Here is a 20,961-nt window from a genome sequence, read left to right on the forward strand (position 1 = left end):
GATACTTTATTAAGAAATTTGATTATTTATCACAAAGATGCGACATAGTCACAATATAATATGAACAAATATTTGTTCCATTAATGAACTACATTCATACAATAATTAATAATTCATCACCACTTTATAAAAACATATCACCTCTGGTACACTGAGATTCAGTCATTATTCATTCAAACCGTTTCATACACACGATAGTTAACAAAAACAAAATGCATTCACATAAAACTGTTCTTGTGAAATTTTACATTTTTTATTAATATAAAAAGTATTACAACATGAGATTATACTGTACATTACGATGCTCGGCGCTTGATTGATACTTTTCCCCTACTCAACTGTGAAATATAAATCCTAACTTTGCTGCCATCCACAGTTTTCTTGACCCAAATCTGCAAACATAAAAAAGAACATATCAAAAATAGTTAAGCAAAAACCATATTAAAAAATATGTAACCATTAGGGAACAGATTTCTAGTTCCATACCTATTTTGTTTATTACATCCTAGACATATGTTAATCAGATATTTCCAGATTGATCTTGTCAGATTTGCAAAGGACAAGCAGCTGAAAGATAGGTTTCTCTCTTCCCCCCTTCCCCCCCACGAATATCTAGGTTTCCTCTATCATTTCCATGCCATCATTGTTCCATGTACAAAGCCTCTTACTTTTGGAGGAGGAGCGGGGGGGGGGGGGGCAAAATATCTTATTGACTATCTATCATGAAAATTTATAGACTGTGGACTCTTGTCTTACATAAATAAATCTGAATACATATTCCATCATGCATACCAATTCTTATGTACAGTATATACTCACAGCTTCAGTGCCAATAGCAGAAATAATTGCTGGAAAACGAGGAAGATCTTTTCCTTCTACATAAACAGGCTGACCTCGATGATACCTGAAAATAATTACAAAAATTTCAATCACTGTACTGATATTAAGTCTTTAACTTGAAATAACTATTCTCTCATTTGGACCTAGGAAGTTACTGGTGGTTTTACAGAGGACAGCTTTGGGACGAAACCTATCCTTGTTGTGACATTTCAAGTTACAGTGGGGCAGAGGTCGAAGACGTACTTTAATCGTACTCGATGTTCTTCTAAAATATTTTCTTTTTATGTATTCATTTTTGGTTGCACTACAGACAGTTAATGGTCAGAGATTTCACACTGAATAAAGCACAATCAAATCTCATGAAGTCATCACCATTGATACAGGATAAACACGGGAAAATATAAGACAAATGAACAGCAACTTCCACAGGTGAACTAGAGTGTAGTATCTGATATGCAAACAAGTATGTAATTTGTTCATAAACATAGGTAAACAAATATGTTATGAGTCAGAATAGAAACAGAGATCTGCTACAAAAAATATGTCACCTCTTTAATCAAATGTATTTTGCTTTTAAAACGGACTAAAAGAAGAAAATATAAACTTCAAGACACAGAAAATATATAATTCATTTCCGAAAATAATACGTATTGACGAACTATGATGTTTCTTTTTCCTGCTCATTAGAAATCTTATGAAGAGGATAATAAAAACTCAGTGATGGTAAATAGCCAACGGAAAGTGACACTTTATTAACCCTTAGGAGCTGTGCGTCCATTATAGTGGCTAGCTAGTATTATGGTCATGACGTGATATAATATGTTATAAATTTATGTTAGACATTTGCATGCAATAGTGATATAAGTCTTCCAGCTTCTAAGGGTTAATTTTGTATATAAATAATAAGGAATGCGAATAAACCATAATAATTCTATGTAAAAAGAAATTTCAAAATCCACTTAAATATCGTACCATCTTCGTTCATACAGCAATTTCCCATCTTCTATTCTGGTATCTGGTAAAGAATTGTCAGGTAATGTAGGTCCCAATGATGAAACCCCGGAATTAGGAAGAAGTGCTGAAAACATCACCAAAAGGAAATCAGCATTATCAAGGAAACTAACCACGTACTTTCTTGTTATATATTCTACATATTTTTTTCAAAAATGTAATTCTTTATAATATTACCAATGATTGTCCTGTTCTTAGTTTATTTTTTTAAACTATTATTCAAAAAACATAAATGTAAAAAACCATTTACTGCACACGTAAAAAAGAAGATAAAAGTTTCGTTCTCCTCAATGCACACAAAAGACATTTTAATCCTAAAAATAGGCTACTTCAATTTATTTTTAAATTTGAACAGCTCATTTAATATTTCATTCATTGCTTTAGCTTTTATAGATATAAAATACTTTCTAATTACACTTTTACCCAAATTAGCATTTAAAATAATGCTAAAATATATTAGACTTTACTTCAATTCACTCAAGCATAACAAATGGATTTGTGAAATGGACTGCTACAACAAAACATATCGATAGGAATTGATTTCAAGTTCACCACCAATACTGCAAAGTTGTCACAGTATCATAATATATAGTTATAATTAGACATACTATAAAGACAATGTAGTATTAGAAGGCCGCAAAGTTGTCATCGTAACATAATATAGTTATAATTAGACGTACTATAAAGACAATGTAGTATTAAAAGGCCGTGACTCCTAGCGTACAAAAATCTTAATAGTCTGTGATTAATTAATAAGTTAATTGACATATAATTTCCATGTAGTTGTGTCAAAAAATATTGTATGTAACTAGTACAAAAGTCTTTCGCGCACTCGTTTAGAAATTCCAGATTTGGCTAATGCCTCATGTGTAAATGTCTCACTTGTACACAAAAGCATCACTTTCTGTCCTAGTTACATAAATAACCATTTCAGCATCACAATCTTTCTCTAGAGAGAGGAAAGAATGTAAATGCCAATTTCGAGTAAATTATCATGTTGTATTGTTGTTTAGTCAACTGTCCGAAGACAAGTCTGAACCTCACAAGTGATACCAAGAAGGCACCACTTATGAGGCAACTAAGCCAGGAGATAATAGAGGAGAGTGGCCAGTTCCATTCCTGCTTCCATTTCATACATCGCCGACTAGCTACATATTACACTTCATATGTATACAAACAAATTGTTTTTCCTCTAACACATATCAGCAAGAACCTCAATCAGAGGACCATATTGTGTTATATTTTCAAAATAAAAACCCATTCATTTTTTAGTAAAAAGGATTATATATCACGTTCGCCACTTCCAACTGACTTGACCAATAGGTACTGAACTATGAACAGAATCCACCCTTATAGTTTAAAAAATCACTGTACACAGACAAATAGAAATGCTACAAACCACTTCATGAAGGTAGGCTGCTTAAAATGTGTTTTCCTCTTTATACTTCGTATAATAAGAAAGTTGAAATGTTTTAATGATATTCTCACTCACATTCTCTGAACAATTTAACAGGATGATTACTTGAAAACAAAATACACCTTCGTTAATAAAAAGAATATCAAAGAAATAAAAGTAAAATTTACACTGTGTACTCAGGAAAATATTTCAACTGATTGTTTAATGTTATAATGATTAATAAGATTTAATAAATATATTTATATAAAATACAAATAGAGTATGCAAAGGGGACAAAATGTATGATGACAAAATTACCGGGTTTTCTGACAGGGCCAAGCAATTTTCCTCTGCTGATGATTTTCAGATCGCCTTCTATCTCTTTATCATCTAAGAGATAATTAAGTTGAGCTGGCGGTGGTTTACGCCTCTTTTCTGGAATAGGTACAGGGTCATTTGGTCGTCTACGAAGTTTCCTTGTCATAACTGGTTTTACCTACAAAAGAATATACAATCAAACTCAATTTGTCCTCAGTCTTATGAGAATTATAAACAAACATCAGACATTCACAAGTCGTGGCACTGTTTGTCATGTGGTAAGCAGCCATAACTTAGAATTCAGGGCAAACAAAACAAAAGACACAAAAACTAGCCCTATGAGAGGGAGAAACATCTCCACTTCCTTGCTGGAAAATGAACACAGGTCTGCTCACTGTGTAGTCACATATGTTCCACTTGAACTCCAGTAAAATGCTTTTAACTTTAAGATATAAATAGAATTGTTTTTCCCTATGTGTTGAAATTTCATCATCTCTGAAAGCTTTTCAAATAAGAAATGACAAGTGTTAATTTTCTCCTGTTAAGGTCACTTTAGACTGTGCAACTTGCAGTATGACAGCAATACAACGATTTATAAATATTCATCTACTATTAAGAACAGATCAATTTTCATCACACCTTTTCAAATGCCTTTTGGGTTACAACAATCGACGTAAAATGAATTTCAATTACTACCAAAGAGATCTCATGCAAACCACTGCTTTGGAGTACTGAGCATGCACAATGCATTTAAATGAATGAACAAACAAACGAATAAATAAATAAATAAATAGCTGATTTCTCAAACCAAATCGTAACATGTAGAGGCTCTTTCGACGTACAGCCTCAGAAACAAAAAATGACTGACTCTTGAAGCTCCTTACAGAGCATGATTCATTATTCATACCACAATGATTTCACAACGGTTTTCAACCCAGTATTATTTTAACAGTACAGGAAGATATTTCACAACTAATACAAAAAGCATAAACTTAATCTAAAAATAAGATGAAATTAATGCCTAAGAGTCATTACTAAACAAACACGATACAGTATGACAACCTCAATTATGACAATTCATTGCAAGCATTCCGATAACTCTGTGCTAATATGCTTGCTCACAGACTACTATTGATGAAAGAGTTTTTTTTAATTAATTATGCAGATTAATTTCGTTTACAATCATTCTATTTTACTGCACGATTTATAAATATTCATGTAAAAGAATTGTATTCCAATGGATACCATCCCATTGTGGAATCCTGGGAAACGTGAATGCAGATGCTTTAGCAAAGAAGGGCAGCACTGCTACTTACAGACCTGTTACTAAATCTACGTATTACTCTGTGAAGAGATTTATTAAATCTACATACTTAGACTTCAACAAACAAAATTTGATAACACAATCCCAAGGGAAAAAATGGAACTCTCTGCATCAAAATCTACAGTTAATTCCCGATTTGCCACGAAAATCGTCTGTAGCTGCATTTAGATTAGCAACAGGCCATGATTGTTTGGCTAAACACCTGCATAGAATTGGAATATATCAGTCCCCTAACTGCCCATTGTGCAACTCAAACCAAGAAATGGATTCGGAACACCTCAAAATCTGTGCTTCATTGGCTGGTCATGATAATATCTTTGAAAAATATTGGAGTGCAAGAGGTCAAATGACTTTATTGTGAAACGCCTGGCATTAGAAAACAACAACAACACAAATATTCATGTACTATTAAGAACAGATCAATTTTCATCATTCATAGTTCATTTATAAGACACAGATGTTTACTCCAGAATTTCTTTTTATGTCTATTGCTTCTTTCCTCTAAAGCAGAGAGTGAAAGGCTTGGCTTGTGCAAGCCTGCCTGCTCTTGTTCTTTCTTGACCACGACAGATAGACAACACTCTCACCTTATAGCAGACTCTTGAGCCACAGTCTCTTTGCCATATGAATGATTATAAGAGCACACAAAGCTTTCTGTTTGGACAATTTTACATCAACAGCTGTAAACAACAAACGTGATCAAAGCACTGAACAGTTTTTTTACCATACAGAAGTGGTCTAGTGTTGGTTGTTTGAAAACCATGTTGTACTACCATTGTACTGCAAATCGCACAGTGTAAAGTGACTATTATGGTGTATATAAAAACAATAATCTATAGCCCAGTTTCTCAGGAAATAAAAATAAATGTGCCAAACTAAATATAGTAGCACATTCAAGCTATTATAAATGTGAATGAGGTCTGGTTGAGATTTGTCTTACCTCCATTGAATCACCTGTGAGCTCCATTGTATGCCGTTCTGATTCGATTAGTTTACGCTTCTCTTCCATATCTGATATCAGAGTTTCTCGCAACTCTATTTTCTTTTCTTCAAATTCTTTTGCAGCAGCTTTCTTCTCGATTACATAATCTCTTTCCACACATTCTATCAAGTAATCCTTATGTATAACATTAAGACGTAACCTGAAAATGTTTAACAGTAATATTTCTTTATGTCATAGTGATATGAGGCTATAGAGTACTTTTGGGATTGCCAGTGGGTAATACCCATAAACAAGTGTCAAGTTATTTTATTTTATTTTTGTTTTTCCTTTCTCTGTTCTTGTTATTCTCAACTATAATGTATTTATTTATGTACAATGAAGTTTACTACATTATTAAAAAAAAATAATAATAGTCCTTTCCTGTATATAATTAAACAATTCAACAATTTATAATATTATATATTATTTTGCCAGAATGATTTATTCCCAATTCATTATTAATTAGTAATGCCTGTAGTCTCATAAGACATCATGAAGAGATATTTTAATCTAGATACTTAATGACTCCCAGGCACATTTGCAAAACAGGGAACTTATAAGGCGAAAAACAGCTGACTGGTAAATTTTACCTATAACCATCTCAATAAAGGGCCAGAGTTCTTTTATATACTGTAACATATCTAGAACATGGGGTCTTTTATGATGGAAACCATTATGTACGTACATGAACTTATGACAAAAAGAAAGAAATTCACCATTTCGGCAAAGAGGGTTAATATTTACTGACGCATGGTTCATTACTACAGCAAAATGTGGCTGTGCAACATTCTAAGGAAAGATATGGTGTGTGAATGTGCATGAATACCATTTTTAAGCAGTGCAACAATTCATCAGATTTTTTGTATTCGACAGATAATGGAGAAAAAATGGGAGTATAAGGGTACAGTACATCAGTTATTCATAGATTTCAAAAAGGCATATGACTCGGTTAAGAGGGAAGTATTATATGATATTCTTATTGAATTTGGTATTCCCAAGAAACTAGTTCGATTAATTAAAATGTGTCTCAGTGAAACATACAGCAGAGTCCGTATAGGTCAGTTTCTATCTGATGCTTTTCCAATTCACTGCGGGCTAAAGCAGGGAGATGCACTATCACCTTTACTTTTTAACTTCGCGCTTGAATATACCATTAGGAAAGTTCAGGATAACAGGCATGGTTTGGAATTGAACGGGTTACATCAGCTTCTTGTCTATGCGGATGACGTGAATATGTTAGGAGAAAATACACAAACGATTAGGGAAAACGCGGAAATTTTACTTGAAGCAAGTAGAGTGATCGGTTTGGAAGTAAATCCCGAAAAGACAAAGTATATGATTATGTCTCGTGACCAGAATATTGTACGAAATGGAAATATAAAAATTGGAGATTTATCCTTCGAAGAGGTGGAAAAATTCAAATATCTTGGAGCAACAGTAACAAATATAAATGACACTCGGGAGGAAATTAAACGCAGAATAAATATGGGAAATGCGTGTTATTATTCGGTTGAGAAGCTCTTATCATCCAGTCTGCTGTCCAAAAATCTGAAAGTTAGAATTTATAAAACAGTTATATTACCGGTTCTTCTGTATGGTTGTGAAACTTGGACTCTCACTCTGAGAGAGGAACATAGGTTCAGGGTGTTTGAGAATAAGGTGCTTAGGAAAATATTTGGGGCTAAGCGGGATGAAGTTACAGGAGAATGGAGAAAGTTACACAACACAGAACTGCACGCATTGTATTCTTCACCTGACATAATTAGGAACATTAAATCCAGACGTTTGAGATGGGCAGGGCATGAGCATGTATGGGCGAATCCAGAAATGCATATAGAGTGTTAGTTGGGAGACCGGAGGGAAAAAGACCTTTAGGGAGGCCGAGACGTAGATGGGAGGATAATATTAAAATGGATTTGAGGGAGGTGGGCTATGATGATAGAGACTGGATTAATCTTGCACAGGATAGGGACCGTTGGCGGGCTTATGTGAGGGCGGCAATGAACCTTCGGGTTCCTTAAAAGCCATTTGTAAGTAAGTAAGTAAGTAAGTAAGTAAGCAACAATTCGCAAAGCAGAACACATATTGGTAATGATTACTGCTATACCTGGGAGAATGTGGTGTAACTCTAGGTAGTAAAGCGGATTTTCAATAATATTATTAACAGTACTTATCCAAGCAATTGCTGGAAAAGTTCCCTGTCTGCATCTAGACATAACTAGCATCTCCTTAAAAGTTTGAATTTACATATACGAATTCTTGGAAACTTATAAGAGAAATTTCTCTCCAACTATTGCATTTTATTTCTTGTGCAAGAATTGCACTTACATTTTATTCTCCTATATTGGACAGCAAGAAAGTTGATGGCTTTATTGCAAAGAACTCAGCATTAATTAACAACATTAAATTTTTCCACAGATACAAAGCACCTGGTGCAAGATCGGAAGAAATTTCTAATTTCTTCAATTTTCTCTTGTGTTAGCATCCAACAGCACCAATTCCGTTTTCTTGTTTGACATATACTCACTACTTTTTGTTTCATTTAAAATCCTGAATATCTTACTCACATGGAGTAAATATCAATAAATTGTCTACGAAATTGTTTTGTACTCTTCAGAAACTCAGTTCTTATGTGTGCCATATTCTGGACGTGCTCACACCCAACAACTGAGTGTCAGCACAGTCTACTATATACAGTCACGAAGCTTGAGTTTTGAGGGTGCTAGAAACAATAGACTGTGACGGTACTATTTTGCATTGCCTGTAATGAGGCGATATTAGTGATCCTAGTGGTGAGCAACTATCTAATGTTTGCATATTTACTACGTATTGAGCTTCGCGACTGTATATACTAGACTGTGGTGTCAGCAAGAATTACTCAAAACACAGTTTATTCAAACTTTGAATCTGAAGTACAAGTGACTTAACAATACACTAATTTCCTTAGAAGTAAGATATTACATACTTTGCAGGTGGTTTAACTATCATTACTGATATATACAGCTGGTTTGCAGGTTATTTTATAGTTTAAAATAGCACTATTTCTAAACTTTAGCACTAGAAGAAGATTATGTGAGGTCTTAACTATAAAAAAGCATAGGAAGGTCTTAACCATAAAAAAGCATTGGGATATGAGCTTTACCTTTCTTTGTAAGCTGCATCCAGTCTTTTAAGTTTGCGATTGTACTCAGGATGACTACCATCTTTCAGTTGCTGAAGTTGTTTCTTCAGACTGGCCAGTTTATCCTGATACATTCTATAAAAAAACAATGATTTTCATTTATACAAATACTTTATGAATAGTGACTCAATATAAATACAATATGGGACTCTAAATAACATACTTAAATAAACAGTTAACCTCAATAACATGCTCTACAACAGATTTAGAGGGGAGAGAAGGAAGTAAAAAAACATTTTAACATCTGTTTTTGTTTGTATGGTGCTAGACGTAAGTAATACGGCATTGGTGTCATAACCTGGTTACTTGCTGAAAATATGATTATCTCAATTTTGCACCAAAAAAACAGTCAAGTTCCCGTCACTAGCTAGTAAAATATATGTTCATATTGTGTTACTTTTCAATATCTTCTGAAAGCAACCAACAAGAAGAATATGTGCCTTTAGAATCACTGATTTTGTTCATAGGCCTATCCTTTCAGTTGTGAATAATGAACAAAAAATATAGCAGAGCCAATACACTGCAATGCTTAAATACGAGACTGGTAAGTTAATGGAAAGGACCCAAGATTGAGACCTGTTACCATGTTATTCTATGTTAGTCACTGGCACAGCTCAGGTAATTAGCTGGTCTCGTGATCCAAAGTTATATTCATGCATTAGTTCAAAACCTATTTTCATTATCTAATTGAGATATTCCCAACTGTATGGCGAATATCAGGTAATCTCAAGGTGATTCCTATCCCATCTTACCAAATTACCATCTTGCTATCACCAATCCAATTACACACGATAACCTTACAGTTGACACAGCATCCTTAAATAAGCAATTAAAAATAAACCGGTAGTCTATGTTTCAAATTTTGGCTGTAACTTATTTATTGACGTGTTTCTTGTATGTTTAAAATATTACACATTTAGAGGTATTAGGTCTTTCCTTAATGCATTATCTCACAATAAAGATATTTCACACGTAATAAAAAAAAGTAAAGGTAACCCATTTAACTGCATTCCATAAAGGCGCATGGGAATCATAGAAGTAGAGCTCCATGCTGTCATGATCTCAGCTCTAGAATGAAATGTTGTTGTAGACACTATGGTCCAACTGCCTTTCACCTTCAGGAAAGACGCAGTACTCAATTTGACAGGAGGCTGAGAGGAATTTGGTGCCGGTCTAAAAGTTTATCCAATGAAAAAAATCCTGCCATTACCTGGGAATAAACCCAGGTTCTTCCAGTCTATAGTCACTTGCTCTACCAATTGAGCTACCTGGCAAACACTATCTCAATATTAGTCTTATCTTGTATTCACATTCAAAGGTATCTTTCCATGTCATGAAGGAACAGAACATGACTTTGGAGTCTTCACCACCCCAGTCTATTCGTATAGGTACGTAGGTCTATCTGCTTTATTAGATTCCCATAAAAAATGAAATGGATATGACACAATCTTTATGGCACTAGTGTTGTATACTCGCTAATAGTGAGTGGGTATTTCACATCTATAAAGTTCGTCAGTAACATAACAAAATTGTTTTGTTTCTCTTGAATAATTGTGTAAAACTGATTTTTTGAACCCAAGTTCTGGACAATGTGTGTCTAATGCCTACCCACTTCACTTGCGTGATTCGGGTTCCGCATAATGCGGATAGATGGCAGGACTGTGACCCATTTTCAAGTTGCACACCACTTCTGCAGGCCACATTATGCATGATGTGCATCTGTGAAGAGTTATGTCGTGTACTAGGGTGAGTGTATGTGTAAGAATGGGTGAGGATGATGAAGGTGAGGAAAGGAGAAGGGGAAACCTGGTGCCGGCACATAGCCTACTCCTGTTGAATAGCACCAAGGGGGCCGCCAGGCTTAATGTCCCCATCCGATGGACGAATCACTATCAACAGTGACATATGCATTGCAGAGAGATTTGGGATTTAACCCAGGCATATTGGTGCATAATTTAGTGATTAGAAGTTTTAGACAGCCATCTCTCCTAGTTCCAAGGTAGAAATTTTACATGCCTGAGCCGGCTAGTCTGGAGGCAGATGCACTACCACAGAGCTAATGCGGCGGACTTGTTCCGGATAATATAACAATCGGTATTTTAAATGCGATAAAACTTACTGTTCTTTTATCTCTGTATACTCCTCAGACTTCCCCATGTCTGTTTCACTGGCTTCTTCGGTATCTACAAGAGAAAGGTAGTTAACAAAATATAAATTAATTCTGTCTCACAAGAGAGCTTTGTTAGCTCTTATTTCTTGTAAAATATGTTAAAAGACAATATTATTGCACAAGTTTTACAGAGATATCAACACAATTACTGGGAAGGTCCCGCACTCAATATGAAGAAAGCTACAACAAACCAACATAATATTTCGAAGAGATTTCTATTGTAGTCATACTCTTACACGCAACTATGTAACTTACGATGAGCAGAACGAGACGCTGAACTAAGTTACGTGATATCCTCACTCATTGCATAATAATATGTAAACATGCAATGAAAGATCATTATACACCAATCTTAAAACTGTGAAAAACTTTTGGAAGGCAGCGCGAGTGTTTTTCTTCCAAAGTCCGAGAAAATGATGGTAGGCCTATGAACATCGGATTCGGCCTGTCACGCAAGCGGTCCGGGTTCGAGTCCCGGTCAGGCCTCGGATTTTTCTTTTTAAAATCCAAGTGACGTTTCTGGCGGACAAGGTCATAGGTGGAGCTTTCTTGGGGGTCTCCTGTTTCTCCATATGAGGCATCCACATCATTCCATCAGCATTTCTCCATTTCGTTATCATTCCATAGCATTCCCTGAATGCCGACTGACATCGCATGGAGGGGGTGGCCTAGGGACGAGGGGAGTTGCCTGTTCTAAATTTAGGTATGCAGCGAACCTTAGTGTAGTCAGCCGGTGCGGGTTTGGGAATGTATCTAGCTTGAGGGATAGTGCAATAGATCGTGAAAGGTCGCAGTGCTGGTTCATAGTGCCCCCTCCCTAAAATTCCATTCTATTCCAACATTGGAAGGCAAACTAAATTGAAGAAAGCACATGTATTTAGTACTGCAATGCAGACAACATGCGGTAGGCTGCTTACATAATCGCTACAGCCAAGCTAACCTAATCTTTAGTATAAGGGATAACCATCGCCTCACAAAACCCTCTAATCTGTCACTCAAATAGGATCTAAGCTTATCCAAGCTAACGTAATCGTTTGTGCATGAGATAACTTGTGTGTGCAACTGCAGGTAAGTGCGTGTAATAACGGCTCAAGTCACGAATTTTACACCTCACCAACTGTGATGTTGAAAAACGGTTATGCCTATAGTTAATTCTTTGTAATATATATATATATTTCTTTAAGTTAGGCCTACTTAGTCTCTGCAGCATAGCTGAAGATTATAGCTATCGTGCCTCTGTTCGAAAGAAAAGCGTATCCAAGGCTACGCCAACCCAACCAGATTATAACCTTCCTTCTCCTAACCTAACAAAACCTAACCTATAAGTTCTACGCTTAGAGCAATGACAAATTTAAGAATACAACTTACGAATGTTGTCACACACTAACAGCAGGAGATTCTCGGACAGCAATTGAAATCTCAACGCAGTGTTGTTTTTCGTATTCAGGAACAGTCGCGATAGTTAGTTGGAAATAAACATGATACAGCAATAACCTACTTTATTCATAAACTGAAACTATCCAAAATTATAAGAGTGAATGAATATCATTAGGTTCGGTGATGATAAACTGATTCTCATGTAGGTCTTTGTTAAAGTATAATTGGACATACCTTCGTCACTTTCTTCTTGTTCATCATTTTCTCTGTCTTCATCCAAGTCGTCATCATTGTTTTCATCGTCGAAATCATATTCATCATGCAAATACGCCGATGAAAATGGTGATCCATGATGTGATGACATTTTTTCTCCGCTGTGTTTATTTTTCTCAGAAAATGTACATTTTCTATTTGAATCGCTGTTAGTTTTAAATGACATCCACTGTAGAGAACTCATAAGTTTGCTTAATTAGACACAAAAATCCTTCATCTCAAGAAAAAATACTTAATTGCCACAATCCTCCTCGCCTTCTGATAACAGTATTTACTATCTTTATAATCTTATGTTTATATACAAAGTCAGCAGCTGTGTGTGATCTGTGGTCAGTAGCAGGGTTGCCAGACACTTTTGCTAACATATCGCCCTACAATCTCGCTAATTTTTCAACAAAAAGTAGCTAAATCTCTCCAAAGTTTGTTTAAAAAATCCCAAGAAATGTCGCTAAAAATTAATAATAAATATCACTAAATAAAAATTAGAAAAACATACGCGAAGAAGAATATTGCCTCATAGTCACCGTATTCTGCGCATTCTGGTTGTGATGTTGGGTGGAAAGTGTGGGAGCTGCTGATTGTGAATACACTGCACTTGATCCAATCATTGACACTACGCTTTTCGGAAAATTGTTTCACTTTTTAAATCTTACATTAAAATATATTAAAATCAACAAAACTACAGTCTTATTTGCTTCACATGAACAAAATTCCAAAACTCAATTGCCTCGGTCGGTTCGGAGTGGAATATCTCCGCGTTGCGGGGAAGAACCAAGATTAGCTGCAGCAGCGACTCGTCACGTGTCAAAGTTGCCATCGTTTATGGGTGTTAGAGCAGTAGCATTGAGAGAAAGACCTAACCCGCCAGAATCAATGAATCAGCATCTTTCATCCCTGATATCACAAATATATGAGATCAGGGCTTTCACGTATGAATCATTAGACTACTCAGTCATGCACCCATGCCTCTTCTAAAACTAAGAAGTGCATGACTTCAGTTGAATGTTTTAACTTAAAAGAAAGAAAAAATCTGAATACAAAAATCGGCCAGAAAAGTCGCTAATCGTATTTTACAAAATTTGTCGCCGAGACTGTTTCAAAATTCCCTAGATTTAGCGACTTATCGCTAAATATGGCAACACTGTTGCCAGGTAAAGGACTTGGAACTGTCGTACCAACATATGAAAACTATCGTACATTTCTCAGCTTCCTAATACCCTAGATCATATATGTAACAACCGCCAGGATCGCCACCCGTCCGCCGTAAATGATCACGAGATGGCAGTACAGCCGCTAATGCAATTCAAATGGCAATTATGACGTGACTCCTTATGTAACAACTAATGGCAGCGTAGTAAACTTGACAGAAGTTGTTAACGTCAAAGCCCATAAGGCCGACCTATCTGGTTATATATGATCTAGCTAGGCTAATACACATAATTCTAGTCCACTGCTATATAGTAATGGTTAGCATATGTGACCGCGAAACGAGCGGACCGGGGTTCAAATCCTGGTTGAGACAAGTTACCTGGTTGTTGAGGTTTTCGGATTTTCCCCTCAACCCATTAAGAGCAAATGCTGGGTAACTTTCGCCGCTGGAGTCATTTCGCTGGATTTTAGAGTGAGATGGACACATTAATTTTAAATGAATGGATTGATTTTAAATAGATAAGGTCAGATTGGTTTTAAAGAAAGATAGATGGGTTTGATTTTAAAGTGAGAGGGACACATTGGTTTTAAAAAGAAATATGAGTACCGGTACCTACTATATTTCAAAGGGAGGTAAATTGATTGACTTTAAAAGGAGATGGACAGACTATATCCCAAGATGGATTGATTTTAAAGATAGAAGGTCAGATTGGTTTTAAAGAGAGATAGGTGGGTTTTATTTAAAAGTGAGATGGACACATTGCTTTTAAAAGGAAATACGAGTACCGGTACCTACTACTCTATATTTCAAAGGGAGGTAGAGGGATTGACTTTAAAGGGAGATGGACATACTATATTCCAGAATGAAGACTGTACTCTGTTCTGTTGTTAATAGTGTTGCTTAACTTACAGAAGCGGAACAAAATAGTCAAATATGCAAATTACAATAGGAATGAGAGATAAATAAAAAGTCTTATCAAATATTCTTCGATATGCAAATACAGAAATAATGCTCTCTAATTATTGGTATGAACATGAGCGAAGTAGTCACTTTAATATCGGGGAACTCATAATTACAAATCAAACGAGTAGTCACACAGGTTTGTAGCTGCTTTCGATGCCGAGATATTACTGAGAGAGACCACGCAACTTCAGCGTCGTCATGCCCATAACGAGGGGAAATGGCGACGTTGGACGTTGTCACACAAATTACAGTGGTTCCATGGCCTAACTACTAATAACATTAGCATTCGGCTGTGGGTCATAGTCTTGTTACAGCAAGCATTTGAAATTGTATAATTTTTTGTTTCATCACAGATCCCAGAATAGGTGCCCATAATCTGTGCGCGGAAATACGTATTCTACTATAAAAAATCCTCCGACACTTTCGAAAATTAATGAACACAAACTTCTATCCACTAAGGAAATTGTTTCTTTGTTTCATATGTGAAAATTCTCTTAAGAACCATACACGTTTTCATTCATAACAATCTTAATACTGATTACTTATTCGTTTATTAATCATTGGTCTTTATAGTTACGATAGGTCTGAGTAGGTAGTCCAAAATTTCACAAATAGGCCTAGCTTAATTGCGAAATTAGTATCAAAACGAGGACAGAAATAGCGTAATTTACAAACTTTTCTCAAAACTTGGTGACACTGCATGATTATGATTATTGTTTACGATTGTGTACACTGAGCAGCGGTAGCATCGGTGTCGTAGTGTAGGTGTTTGTTCATGTTCGTTCGGCATGAAATGGCGAATGGCGGCTAAGAAGAGTGATTACTGGAAGAAGGTGTTTTGAATGGAAGATAATTAATTTACATGAAAATGTTTTAGGTTATGAAGATCCATGCAGGGGGCTTTCAGAATGAAGAAAGAGAAAACTGCCGACAAATCAAGGCCGTTTAAATTATAAGTATTGAGTTTAAAGTGTGATAAAATAGATTTTAATAAAAAGTGAGGTTACGGTAGTATTATGTGGCAAGTGTGTATCTGATTTTCATTTGAAGCTGCTATCCATAGTTAGAACAGGGAATATTGCATAAAATGATTAAGATTGGAACATGGTGATGTTTCTGCCACTTTACTTTTTATGCCATTTTTTGCATTTTAATAGAATTTTTAAAAATGATTTGACAGTTCACATAGTGTGATTAAGACATTAAAACACAAAAGCTTGCAAGCCAGAGCCTACGTAGTTCAGCCCTTAATAATGTTTTTCTTGAGAGAATCTTGAAATATAATATTATATTATACCTTCAGAGATTAGTGGCTTATAAGAAAGCAGTTACAGATTTTTGCCAACATGATAATCTAGTGAAGTCCTTAGATCCTTTGGTAATTCTGGAGGACGACCACTCCACGGTCTCCGAATTTTTTTTTTCTCACAAAGGATGATTATATGCTCGATTTGTTCTAAAGATAATAGAAAAAAATCGTATACCGGTTATGCATAATTTCAACTGTAACCTAACATAACCTATCACAACTTAAACTAACCTAACCGTTACTAACCCAAGAAAACTAACTTAAACTGTGCTAATCTAAACTGATCTAACCTGACCTGACCTGACCTGACCTGACCTAATCTAAGCTAACAACATTACCAGGTTAGCTTAATTTATCTTAGTTCTGTTTGGGTTAATTAGGGTTAGTTAAGGTTAGGTTGGATTAGTGTAGGTTGTGATAGGTTATGTTAGGTTACAGTGCAAATTATGTATTTCTGAAATTTCTTTTTATTACTTCTCTGAAAATCGAGCATAAAATCGTCGTGAAAAAAAAAAAAAAGGTCGAAAATCGTAAGTGATCGTCCTCCAAATTACCAGTTCTTTGATTTCTATTTTATTGAAATTGTATTTTCGGTTTTTACACAGTGTCATATAATTTTGACAAGGCAGTTGTGGTTGCTTGTCTTCCACTAACAATGTAGATCGTAATCCTTAATTCTTGAACCTTAACATTGCATTTAGTATTTGTTTACAATTGCGTTACAACGTTAAGGTACAAATGTGTTTACATCCTTGAGTTCTAGTCGAGTCATAAGTTACTTATCATAATGAAAAAACTGAGCGCTGACGCCAATTTCACACAAAAATTAAGGGTCGAAAGTGGAGGCCAGTGGTAGGCGGGATCACTCCGTCAAAGTGGAAGAAATAGCTGCAGGGAGAGACAGCACGTAGTCTCATTTTCGTGTGTTTCCTTGCTAATAACAGAGAAAAAGCGAGTTTTCGTAATGTCGAATCAGTGACAGGTTAGGTTAGTTTAGGCTTTTGGTATGCCTTGGAAGAAAACATTTTTAGACAATATTGTGAGTATATGCAAAATACATGGAAAGCCTAGCTTAACCTAACCTAACCTGGCACTGATTCGACCTTACGAAAACTTGTGTTTTCTCTATGATCAGTAAGGAAACGCACGGAAATAAGATATATGCGCTGCCCTTCCCTCCCGCCTGCCTCTTCCACCATGATGAAGCAATCCCACCTGCCCATACTTCTATGCTGGCCACCACTTTCACAGCAATTTTCCTCTCTTATTTCGGTGCGAAATAGGTGTCAACATTCAATTTTTCTTTTGTATGCTGTAATTACGACTCGACTAGGGTCATTCCACGAAAATGCGACATTTTCACGAAAAATAAAAATCTCACGAATCTCTGCTTGTTATATGTAATTTTTTTCGTTATGATCCGAATTTTTTTAATCTGATAACACTCATTGTGTAACAACACGTATGTGGGAGAAAAAGCGCCAAGAAGTCTGTGGTTTAAGAGCGCGAAATTATCTACTGGAAATCACATATTTGAATGCACATTTAAGGCAAATAAATCATTACTTCTGTATGTTACTTGCAATTAATAATGAAATGCGGACCTTTGTTAATAATTACAATGCCTAGAAACCGTAATACAATGATTATTTCGTGCTTGATTTCAATTATTACAAGGAAAGGTTGAGAGTTCGTGTGTCACGCTCAAATGGACATTTGTTTATATTTCTTCAAAACCATTCCATTTTTTCATGTTTCATAAATGTAAAAGTGAGACATATCACATAACAATCAACTTCTTATATGGACAACATTTTGATTTATGTACGTATTCTACAAAAAAAAAAAAAAACCACGTGACACACGTAACACAATGACTGTGACATACGAACAAAAATGTTATGTTCGTGTGTCACTAAGGTTTATCTTAAAATCCAGTTACAATTTTTGTTGTTATTGGAAGTCTTTACGTCTAAACATAATTAGTAGTGGAATTTCAAATACTTATTGTTGATTTATATAATTGTATGTGCGTGCACACGCACCTGTGCGTTTTTTTCAATGTACATAAACTGTAGGTTAAACACTCTTGAAAATATGTGTTCCCTAACTGTTGTAAGGGGGAAAGGAATTGGCCATGCTATCCCATTATCTCCTGGCCTAGTTGCCTCATAAGTGGTGCCTTCTTGGTGTCACTTGTGAGGTTCACACTTGTCTTTGGACAGACTAAACAACAACTGTTGTAAAAATATAGTGTGTAGGCCTAAAATTAGCATAAGACAATTTATACCTAAAGTTCGTATAAAATATTATTTTTTTTTAATTCCTTGAATTAAAAACTTAGAAAAATTGGTTTATGTTAATTTCATATAACAAACAAGCTTATGCAGTACATTTATATCGTAAATAGGTAGCCACCATACTAGGCCTATGTATAAATAAATTAGTGTAATTATTTGGACATTACGTAAATGGTACTAAATTTCTGATATTAATTTAAAATCGTTTTATTTAATACCATTAATTAACTTACCCTTACGCTATCACCAATCCCATTGACACTAAATAACCTAGTGGTTGATACGGTGTCATTAAATGACCAAGTAAAAAAAAGACGTCAAATATAGGCTACATGTGAAGTTACAAATTCTTGTGGTGGCGAAGAATTTAAAGTGTCTGTGGTGTCTAAAGATGGGAAGTACTACAAATGGCTGACATATTGGTATATTCATCACATGACATTACACAGGAAATATCACCACATATGGTTGTAAACAACCGTGAATATTTTAAATTTAAAAGTGTATTTTAGTGTAATCTAGTGTTGTTTTGTATAATAAGAACTGTAGGTATAGTGTATGTCTTTCACAAGAAGTTATATATTTATAGTGCATTTAAAACAATTAGTAACCAATATGACAGAAATGTTCGTGTGTCACAACATATTTACAATATTTTATTTCTTAATGGCACTGTTAATTTTTTTAAAATTCGTGATTTAGCAGTTACATGTACTACACAAGTGTCTTAATTGTTTGGAAAACAACTGAATGCATTTATGTCATTTGGCACAATAATATGAACATTTTCCATTTTGATAATAAATCTAGTGGCAAGAAAATGTTCGTGTGTCACACCATACAATATTTAATATTTTTTGCATTATTAATTATTCCTTTTCATTAAGAATTTGTGTTTATATTTAGGAATTCTTATGTTATAAGACAGTAATGTCTTTTTCATGAATTACTAAGTATTTAATTAAATATCCTATGAAGATCATAGTTAACTTGGACTCTCACTCTGAGAGAGGAACATAGGTTAAGGGTGTTTGAGAATAAGGTGCTTAGGAAAATATTTGGGGCTAAGCGGGATGAAGTTACAGGAGAATGGAGAAAGTTACACAACACAGAACTGCACGCATTGTATTCTTCACCTGACATAATTAGGAACTTGAAATCCAGACGTTTGAGATGGGCAGGGCATGTAGCACGTATGGGCGAATCCAGAAATGCATATAGAGTGTTAGTTGGGAGACCGGAGGGAAAAAGACCTTTAGGGAGGCCGAGACGTAGATGGGAGGATAATATTAAAATGGATTTGAGGGAGGTGGGGTATGATGATAGAGACTGGCTTAATCTTGCACAGGATAGGGACCGATGGCGGGCTTATGTGAGGGCGGCAATGAACCTTCGGGTTCCTTAAAAGCCATTTGTAAGTAAGTAAGTATGAAGATCATAGTTAGGTACTTAAAAAATGTTACGTGTGTGTCACTGTGGAATGACCCATTAGGAGCCAAGTACATAAATACGTTAGTACCTTAACATGGTAACGCAATTGTAAAGAAATACCACAATTTCAGTTCACGCTTATCTATGAAATTGTAACCTTGTTCAAGTTATATTAGATTAGAGCTTAGAAGTTTGATCATTGTTTAGCGTTTTACCAACTAATATTGCTTACAGGTGTTTGTGCATTTTTGTGTGGTTTTTAAACATAAGAAATAAGTGAAATGTATTGTATATTTACATAAATATATCTGTATCTTATAGGCCTAACTCTTGGTACGGTAAAAGTTTTTGAAGTTTTTGCATGATTGTCCTGTATCATAAACTTACATTAGGAAAGATATTTTATCTAATTTATTTGTTGCAATTTTTTACAGCCCATCAAATTGTCAGTTTGACAGGGATCAATATACAGAGACAAAGTATAATTGTAAGTATTCTTGGTAAAGAGAAAGAATTGGACTTTATAACAAATAACCAAAAGTGTAAAGATGATGTACAAGGCTAAATCAGTAAAAATAAATATTGCATTATATTTTTTCAGGGCTTTGTCGAACTGACTATTGCTCCTCTCCGAGATAATTTGAGGAATATTAAACTAAATGCGAAACAATGCCGTATTTATAGAGTTGTAATTAATGATGCATTTGAGGCTCCATTTCAGTATTTTGATCCATTTTTGGACATATGCCAGGGGGATACGAAACAGTAAGTTTAATTTATATTTATTTATGTAATTGAACGTAAATTTTGACATACTTCCTTCATCCTTGTTCCCGGTTATATAATAACAAAATTCATATTGCATACACAATCCTGAAACATAAACATAAATGATTTTCTTTGAAAATGGTTTGTTGGACGATTTTGTATGCATTT

General features: G+C 35.0%; 2 protein-coding genes across 4 annotated transcripts in view; one reads left to right on the forward strand and one right to left on the reverse strand.

Annotated features, from left to right (window-relative positions):
• LOC138715165 (sin3 histone deacetylase corepressor complex component SDS3) lies at positions 1 to 13,257 on the reverse strand. The gene is made up of 8 exons (XM_069847726.1): positions 12,834 to 13,257; positions 11,172 to 11,235; positions 9,014 to 9,127; positions 5,830 to 6,031; positions 3,566 to 3,743; positions 1,813 to 1,918; positions 820 to 904; positions 1 to 392 (listed from the first exon to the last, which is right to left on the reverse strand). Exons 1-8 carry the CDS (start codon positions 13,054 to 13,056, stop codon positions 297 to 299), a joined length of 1,068 nt encoding a protein of 355 aa, XP_069703827.1. The 5' UTR covers positions 13,057 to 13,257; the 3' UTR covers positions 1 to 296.
• A 2,457-nt stretch (positions 13,258 to 15,714) lies between these two features.
• Positions 15,715 to 20,961, forward strand: part of Taf2 (TATA-box binding protein associated factor 2) — a 30,359-nt gene continuing 25,112 nt past the window's right edge. For 2 of the 3 annotated variants that reach the window (XM_069847729.1, XM_069847727.1), the window contains exons 1-3: positions 15,757 to 15,937; positions 20,458 to 20,512; positions 20,627 to 20,790. In XM_069847729.1, coding sequence (XP_069703830.1) covers positions 15,876 to 15,937; positions 20,458 to 20,512; positions 20,627 to 20,790 — 281 coding nt within the window. In that variant the 5' untranslated portion in view covers positions 15,757 to 15,875. The other variant, XM_069847728.1, reaches the window with a different exon arrangement.

Source organism: Periplaneta americana, chromosome 15 (genome assembly GCF_040183065.1).
Source record: "Periplaneta americana isolate PAMFEO1 chromosome 15, P.americana_PAMFEO1_priV1, whole genome shotgun sequence".
Lineage (NCBI taxonomy): Eukaryota > Metazoa > Arthropoda > Insecta > Blattodea > Blattidae > Periplaneta > Periplaneta americana.

Coding starts and splice junctions, on each gene's coding strand:
- LOC138715165 (XM_069847726.1), bottom strand. CDS start 13,056: ATGAGTTCTCTACAGTGGATGTCATTTAAAACTAACAGCGATTCAAAT. Junction 6,032..9,013: donor GATGCAGCTTACAAAGAAAG/GTAAAGCTCATA, acceptor AAACATTTTCAG/GTTACGTCTTAATGTTATAC. Junction 3,744..5,829: donor TCACAGGTGATTCAATGGAG/GTAAGACAAATC, acceptor ATTCTTTTGTAG/GTAAAACCAGTTATGACAAG.